Source organism: Pygoscelis adeliae, unplaced genomic scaffold (genome assembly GCF_000699105.1).
Source record: "Pygoscelis adeliae isolate BGI_AS28 unplaced genomic scaffold, ASM69910v1 Scaffold71, whole genome shotgun sequence".
Lineage (NCBI taxonomy): Eukaryota > Metazoa > Chordata > Aves > Sphenisciformes > Spheniscidae > Pygoscelis > Pygoscelis adeliae.
In genome coordinates, this window is record NW_008824356.1 from 4,638,346 (window position 1) to 4,647,242 (window position 8,897).

At 35.0% G+C, this 8,897-nt stretch overlaps 1 protein-coding gene across 2 annotated transcripts in view; it reads left to right on the top strand.

Annotated features, from left to right (window-relative positions):
- CTAGE5 (CTAGE family, member 5) overlaps nucleotides 1-8,897 on the top strand; it is a 26,306-nt gene that overhangs the window by 4,462 nt on the left and 12,947 nt on the right. For both annotated transcript variants that reach the window (XM_009319381.1, XM_009319380.1), the window contains exons 7-12: nucleotides 123-227; nucleotides 3,838-3,960; nucleotides 4,538-4,661; nucleotides 5,477-5,523; nucleotides 5,717-5,807; nucleotides 7,112-7,250. In XM_009319381.1, the coding sequence (XP_009317656.1) occupies nucleotides 123-227; nucleotides 3,838-3,960; nucleotides 4,538-4,661; nucleotides 5,477-5,523; nucleotides 5,717-5,807; nucleotides 7,112-7,250 (629 nt within the window). The remainder of the gene's footprint in view (nucleotides 1-122; nucleotides 228-3,837; nucleotides 3,961-4,537; nucleotides 4,662-5,476; nucleotides 5,524-5,716; nucleotides 5,808-7,111; nucleotides 7,251-8,897) is intronic.

Sequence of the window (8,897 nt, forward strand, 5' to 3'; positions counted from 1 at the left end):
AATGTGAGAATACGTATATAGCACAGCTAGAAAACCTAAGAATAAGTCTAATAATGCCATTGTGACCCCACTTATATCTTCACCTATACTGTTTAAACAACACACTTTTTAATTTCACTTAGGCCAAGTCCACCCTAAAAGTGTATCAGATTAATACAGAGAGACTCAAGACATCCATTCAGGATGCAGTAGATGAAAACTGCCATCTCCAGGAAAGTGAGAAACAGGTAGGTTCTTCCTAGTTATCCTTAGAAATACTATATTTTCTTATGATACTATGTAAATACGATTTCTCCATGGAGCTCATTCTCAATGTGTTAATACCCCTTGCGTGTTCCAGTAAATGGAATGAGGAAGAGGACATGGCTTTAAAATGATTTGATGTTGGAATAACTTTGTCTAAAGTAGTCCTGTTTTAAAAGAAATTGAATAATTAGAGTTTGGGGGGAAACATGCATAGAGTTCAGTGAGAAAGAGAGCATATGGTAATGTAAGACTGATAAGAATTTTGCTGAGACCTGGAGGAGAGCAGAAAGATTTGAACAAGTCCACAGCTAGAATCCTCTACAGGCAGAGAGAAAATGCTTGTACTTGACCCAGAAAACAAAAGAAATTAAGAAATTGCAGAGTATGCAAAAGGCAGGTAAAAAACTTACTGTAGTGCCACTACGGATGAATTAATGGAAAGTCAGGTAAGTAATATGAAGGGACAGAAAAGACTGTTATTTCCCGAATTTTATCTGTTTATTCTCCTCAGTGCCGTAGCCAGATCCCAAAGAACGCTGACTATTTTAAAATGTTCAGCATATGCAATAATTGTCCTGTGCAATAACAAGTTTTACAGTGAAATTATTCTATTTTTTTCCAAACAAAAAGATATTATCTCTGAACATTAAATGTTCCATGGCATGGTTTTGGTTTTTTGGGTTGTTTGTTGTTTGGGGTTTTTGTGTTTTGTTTTTTAGTTGGGTTTTTTTTTTTAATAGATATGTGCTTATTTTCCTGACTGACTGACTGATGATCTCCTTGTTGTCTGAACAGTAACCTGATAGATATCTTGCGGGGTGGGGTGGCAGGGGAGCGGGGAGTAGAAGTACAGGCCTGTTGGTTTTTAGCAGTCTTATAAAATGCTGGAGAGTGCTTTAGTCCTATCAAAACACTGTGCGTATCAGACTTACCAATTCAGAAAAAAAAAACCTCAGGTTGCTGGAAATAGAAGATTTTCTTCAGGAGGAATATTTCAGTTCTGCACAACTCTGTTATCAGTAAAACATATTTTTCTCTAATTTTAGAAGGAGTACATATTTGTGACTACAAAAAAAAAGGGGAGACAATTTTATTAGATGCTGTGAGTGGAGAAAGTGGATTTGGTGTTATCACTGTGAGATGAAATTGCTTGAGAATTACTTTCAGAAGTCTTTCGTCTAATCTGTACATCCTTTTTGTTTGTTTCTGTGAGGAGGAAGGGTCTGGTCTCGGTGCTTTATTTCAGATGTGACAGTAACAAATGTAACAAATTTTGAGAGGCAGTACACAAAGTTTTAATAGAGGGGGATTTTTTTGTTTTTTCTCTGGTAATTTCTTGTGTTCAAACAGAAATAATCCAATTATTTGTATGTGTGTGAAAAGAATCTTCTTTTTCTTTCCTTTTATTAAAAAATAGTACTTAGGGTAAGATAATACTAAGTGCTGACAATTACGTCTTATAGGCAATCATTTTATATCAAGCAAAACCAGGGAAAAAATCAGTAAAAACAACTCCCAGGATGTAATTAACTTGCCAGGTTCCTAGATAAAAATAAGTTTTTTTGCATTCCTTCCAGATAAAATAACCTGAGTATAGTAGTTCCTTAACCACATTATTTAGGATGAATTACTGCACTTTGTTGTTAACTGAGCTTTATTGCAGTTTTTAGTAATTTGAGAACATTTGTGTATATTGTATTTTGCTATGCTTTTTAATAGATAAATAACCTGGTAAGAGTTGATGGAACTTGATAAGGAAAGAACAGAAAGTATCTGCTTTGCTTATTTGTATTCTCTTTTATGAGGTTCTTGTAAGCATGTGAGTTAGTTTGCTATATTAGAATATCCATATCCCTTTTTTTATTTTTCTTTCTTACTTTTTTTAAAGATGGAATTTCACTTATGCTCAAAAGGTAACAAAGGTGTTATTTGTTCACGGAAACTAGAGTACTTTCTTCCTCTGTCCATTTGCACTAATGGGTCATAATCTTCTGGCACATCATAGCTTAAACACTATAACAGATGTGCTGTCTCAGATTTATGATGTGTCAGAGAGAGGATTGGGCCTTTTAGTTTGAACAAGGGAACTGTTAATGAACTCCAAACTTTCTATGCTTTGGTTTTTGCAGGAACATTAGAAAAATATATTGCTTTAGCTTATTGCAAATCCTTGCTATTTTTCTTCATAGTAATTCTTACAGGTATATAAAGTCATGTCAATTTATTTTCTCTTTGGCTTCATGAAGAAGGAATCTCTTAAAGTTCAGCTTCCCTTTGAGGATGGCATTTAACGATAAAAGTAGTTGCCTGTGTACGTCTTCTGAGCAGTACTAGCATAAAGAGTATTTTTGTTTTATCTGTATACGTAGTTTGCATGATGCTGCAAATTCATACATGGCTTTTACTGCTTGAAAGGTGCAGTTGTGTGCCAAGTGGGGTTCATCCAATTCTAGTCACATACCTTTTGTTTTATGCCTTCTAGTTTATCTTTGATAAGTAGTGTTCAGGCTTGCTTGTCTATCTGCATGGCAGTTCCCCTGTTTAACTACCATTTTCTGGTTTTATTTTTAGTATAACTGGCTGTTACGTTATCGTTGCTCAAACTACTTATTCCTTTCTGTGCATTCACTGCTTTTAAATTGGTTGCCTGTTGTGCAACTTTAAGCAATATTCTTCTGACAGACTCTAAGACAAAATTTTTGTACTGTACTGTTTTTGTACTGCATGTTTTGTCTTAACAGAAATTTGCATCAGTTCAATTTCATTCTCACAATATGAAGGCATGGTTTAATTAGTTAATATGTTGCAGTGGTTATTTTTAATGAACTGGTGCTTAAGTGTACTAATCCCTTTACTGCTGTAAAGTATTTTTGTGAAATGAGATTTTACTAGGGGATGCCTGTAAAATGTAACCTTGGAATCTACCTGTCTTTTTAGTTAACCACAGTTAATTACAGAGGTACATACTAGTCGGTGTTGATTACGTACAGTGGCTGTGACTTTCAGTAACAGGGAAGCTTTTTTAAAATAAAATTTAAAAATTACTTTAAGAGGTATGGAGGAGAGTAAGAGAAATAATACAGTTTTGCAAGTCACGTGAATTTAAATAGCTGTCTAAAAATCTTCCTGGTTTCCCTTACCTCACTGACCTCTTCTAGGTTGAAGAGACACAGGTACGATTTCAGAAGTGTGTGTGCATATTGGGGAATGAGTGTTCTCCTTCCCGTCCATTCCCCAGTGTTTGTAGCTGTTACACAAATTGTCGCTATTTTAAATCCATTGCTGTTGTCACAGCAGGGTTTTTAAACTGAGTGGAATATGAACTGTTCTTATAAATGTTTAAAAATATCCTAACTACTAATGACAATGAAGAGCTATTGCAGCTAAAGCAACTGGACAGTAACATAAAGTCTTTTTTTTCAACTCCTGAGGTTTAACTGTCTTGTAGTCTCTCTGTTAATTCTTACTGATGGGTGAGAGCTTAAAATTCTGTTTATGTATAGATAACATGCGTAACAGGCTCAAGTACTATTCATCTTTGATTCTTGGTTGTATTAGACAATCACGCTACTCTGGTATTTCCCTTTTTAGCTTTTGCAAGAAGCTGAAGGATGGTGTGAACGATTTAGTGAACTAAATGAACAAACTAAGATGTTTGAATCGTCTAAAGCAGATATAGAAGAAGTATTGAAAAATAAAGAGAGTCAAGTCAAGGTAAATTATGACAGCTAGCATTGAATCAAATTATTCAGACTGATGCTAATCATTGAGTTCCAAGAAAGTCTAACAAGCTCTCCTTGCCTTAATATGCATTAAGCTGTTTTGGGTTTTTGTTTGCTGTCTCCATCCTCTAATGTCTTGTTTCCTGCTAAGCAAAAAAGGTTGCTTAGCAGCACAACGGAGCGGTCTGATAGCCTTGGAAGTCAGCACGTTAAATAAGGAAAAACTCTTTTAGTTCTGGTAGAGTATTTGCATTTTTTTTTTATTTGGAGCGTGGGAGTTGGGAGTGTATTCTTACATATGTGTACCTTACATACGCAAGCCCTGCTAAAAGCATGCATACTTGGCTATCTGAAAAGTCTTCACAAGGGCACACATTTTGACCTGCAGATATATGTTTTAATGGAAAAGGTAGTATCAGACATCTAGAATCCTGTATATGGGGCTCACTTAATCTACTAAGGGAACTAAATAAAGAACAGAAATCCTGAAAAAGTAACTGTAATGGTAACTACGTTTTCATTGCTTGTATTTATTTTACGGTTTGTGTTTTGTGGGGGCTTTTTCTTAGTCGCTGACACAATACTTACTGAAGATGAAAGACTGGAGTTCAGCAATAAAAGAAGATGATGACACTGAAGATAATCACTGGGACACAGATATAAAGGGTGAAACAGAGAATGGAGAGCATTTAGGTATGGTTTGTATAGCTTCCCATCTTAAATATTAATTTAATAGATGTTTTAGAAATACAGATCCAACAAACTTCCAGGAAAGTTGAAAGATTAGCTTTGTCGAAGTTGGATTTTCAAAACTCGCCCACTGTTATTCATGTTGAATGGTTAACTGATGCTTGGACACCTCCGGAATAACGACCTATGCTGCTGTTGAGCTGTGTGTGGATATAGCTAAAGCATGCATATTATCATAGAGCAATGTAAAGACTCAGTGCTCAGTCTCTTGCAGAATGGCTTTAGCCTATGTTAGTATTAAGTAGTGATTCTCAAACATTTTTAGGTGAAAACCTTGCTTTCATTTCTTCTTGAAGGTGCTCCCAGCAGTAGCACCGTGGGTCCTTAGAGCCTAATTTCTGCTTCCTTGTCCTTAGGCAGGTGTCACTTGTTGCAGGCAGTATGGTAGCACTGGAATCAGATGGGTGTAGATATAGGTCCCCCCAAAACAGCAGCACAGAAGAGCCTTTCTTCTTCCTTTTTCTTGCTGCAGCTTCTTTTTATGCTGGTGCTGATTGTACCGCAGGGCACAGCCCAGTGAATCTTACAGTGTGTATTCAGCATCTCACTTTTAACATGAGCATTCTGAGTCTGACTGATCGGCAAACAAGCACTAGAATATAGGCATCCCCCCGCCTTTTTCCTCCAAATATGCTATGCCTATCATGGTATGTTGGGGATTACTTTTTTATAAAAACAAAATGAAAGAACAGTAGTAAGCTCTGTCACAAACCTTTTTGTGCTTTTTATGTGATGTATTATTCTATTCTGTCAATCAGATGATCAGCAAAAACGAACTATAAAGAAATTGATCTATGCTGCAAAGGTACGTGATTTTAAGAAACTTGGGGATGGAAGGAGGGGGAAACTAGAGGGGATATATGCAATTTTTATGGTAAGTTTAATTGCATGTAGATATCAGTACCACAGAGTTCGGCATCTTTTAACGTTTAATTAGATATTTCTGCATGCATTCTGGTAATCTTAAAATGCTCATTTTTTAAAAATTTTGATTGTAGTTAAATGCTTGTTTAAAGACCCTGGAAACAGAAAGAGATCAAATGTATTCAAAACTGTCTGATGAAAATAAAGCTAAAGGAGAACTTACAGGTAATTAAATGTTGTTTTGCCTTTAAGATTAATAAGATGCTGCTTTTGTAAAATGGTTTTGCAGGCTGTAAGTATTACTTCCAGTAAAAACTGAATTAAGTTTACATTAATAGCTTTACTTGATTTTTAAAATGCCTGTTTGAGTTTAAGTTGCTTAGCTATTTTAAATATTTGATTTTAGAGGTAAAGCAATCGAAGTGTAGCGATATTGCTAAAGCACCATTTGCAAATTTTGTTGTGCTCTGTTGGAGAATTCTAACTGTTACAGATTCTTAAAATACATGGGCAAAGTGATGTTAAAAAATAAATAATACCTTCTTTACATAATTTCTGGACATGAAACAATGGAGTTATAATCTAAATTTTAAAACGATCTATTAAAAATGGTAGCTTAATTGTAATAAGTTTGTAATGGGTGCAAGCTCAATACTTCTTAAAATCCAAAATACTGCATTTAGACAATTGAACCTAAAAGCATCTTGCTCTGTTTTTTTTCCTTTGTTACGTAAGACATACTGAATTAAACCTTATGAAATGAAAACACTGCCACTTTAATTCAAATTAAAGCCTGTAATTAGCTATTGCTTTCATAGATAACAGCCAGCAGGGTAGCCATCACATTTGAATGTACCATGCTTTGTTATTTGGGTGATGAAATGCTCTGTAAAACTGTATTTTTCAGTTTTTTATAGTCCTGTGAACTGACTCTTTGTGCTAGTGTGTTTTCCAAATTGATTGTAACTCTGTCTTATAAAGATATTCATACTTACTTGAAGCTTTCTATGTTTCTTGAAGAGAGGCATAGGAATAGTAAATAGGAAAAGAAACATGACTGATTTTAATTTTGAAAGATAAGGTAGTTTGACAAATCTGAGTTATCCCTTCAGGCTACTCAGCAAGATCTCGTGTGAGTAAATCTGCAAGAGTATATGATGGTACCGATTTTACTCCTCTAGTAGATTAATTACAGTAACGAAAGGTCTGAATGAAAATTTATATTGTGAATTACAAAACTGCGTTGTTTTCCAAAAAGCTATACAATTTGGAGCAAAGGCTAGATACATGCTCAGAGCTGCACTTTGTGGCAGGTAGAGAGTATAGGTTTCTGGCTTCCCATCAAAAGGAGCAATACTGCTTCTCAATTTGTATGATTTATTGAAATATATTAACATATTATTGCTTATATTATTAAATTAACATAGACGCAAAGGTTTTTACAGACTTTTTGTATACTAATATAATGCAGATATTTTAATTTTGTAAATTGTGCATTGTCCCAATATAATTCTCTCTAAATTTGGCAGAACGTATAGAAAACCTTCAAAGTCAACAAGCTTCCTTGCAGTCTGAAAATGAATGTTTTGAAAGTGAAGTTCAAAAGCTTCAGCAGAAACTTAAAGTGATGACTGAGCTTTATCAAGAAAATGAAATGAAACTACACAGGTGCTGGTTCCTCTTTTTATATTCAATGCTTACTGTTTGATTTGAATGTAACTCTTTGATTTGGGGGGCTGAAAATTAGTGAAAATTTGAACAATGCTTTCCAGAGTTTTCTGAATTGTGAAGGCCCTGTTATGCTACACCTTCATGTATATTTGTGATCACAGTAATTTTATAGAAATCGTTTCCATGAAAAGCAGTGGTATATTATTTTAGGACTTTTCCACAAGCAAGTACAGAAACAAAGATAAAACAAGAAGTAACAAATTTTTAGTCTATGAAATAAGGTGGGTAAAGTTGGAAAGTTTGATTTTTTTTTTAATTTTTTTAATTAAATTAAGATAGCTGTATTACATCATATCAAAGTTGCTGAAAAAGGTAATCAGTAGCTGCTTTAACTGTGAGGTGTATTTTATACAGTAAAGAGAGCTAGTAATGTCAGCAGAGGAGTGATGCTGTATATAAAACTAAGCTTAGAGTTAAAACATAGACAAGCTTACTGTTATCATTAAGCAACATAGAACCCCTGTGAATCAGGCTTTCCTCACCAAGAAAGATAGAATATGAGGGCTGTACTATCTGCCTGACAGTCACGATGATAGTAAAGATTGTGACTTACTGGTTGAAATCAGAAATGTGTTAAGGACTAGAAATAAAGTTGGTTGGGATGGGATGGGGCATGTAGTAGCCTTCAGAAGTGGGTGGGTGGGTGGGTGGGACAGGGAGGGAGCAGGGGTCATCATTTTAGGGCATGATTGTAAAATTACAGTTTTACTAGCCATAAATTATTTCTTCAAGGAGCAGAAATAATCTTGAAGGCAGCAAGAGAAGCAGCACAAATCTTGATCCTGTACTGAGGAGTATACAGGACCTTCTTAAAAAATTACTTTCAATAATCTGCTCTGTAATATATTTATTTGTATAGATATTGGGCATCCTTGTAGATGCAACAAACCCCAGAAATCCACCACATTAACATTTGATTTTTAAAAAGGGTGGGGGGAGGGAGTGAGAAGGAACCTATTAAAAAGAAGCTATGATGGGCAGTCAGAAAGGAAAAATGTTTGCAGACTGTGTGGATGGTATTTAAAAATGCCACACTGAGGCTCAGCAAATGTATGCTGCTTGTCAAAGATTTTAGAAAAGCTGAAAAGGAGTGGGGAGAAGCTGGCGTGATGAGATAGAATAAAAGAGGCTATTAGTATTAACAAGGCATCTTTTAAAAAGCTAGGCATGTTTAGACAAGGGAAATAAAAAAGTGAGATGAAGATTGAGTAGAAAAGAAGTTTAAATCATGTTCAACAGATCCATGATTTAGACAGTTTGATAACTAAGGACTGCTGTTTACAGGAAAATGACCAGTTTATCCATTCAGGGCTGTATGCAGCGGTAGTATCCATGTGTGTTCTGCAGAATTGCCTTGTGCATAATCTGTGATCTGGAATATGGGTTTTCTCTTCTGTTGTGCCCAGTAAGGCATTAACAAAAGGAACCTAGAAAGAAATTTTTTTAATAACTAGGTTTTTTAATAGCTAATAACAACCTTTTTCTTCTCCAGAAAATTATTTTAAAATGTAAAAAAGTACCAGAACAAATCACTGAAAGTTAGTGTAGTTTGAGTTTTGGCTTTGATTTGATTTGTGGCTGCCT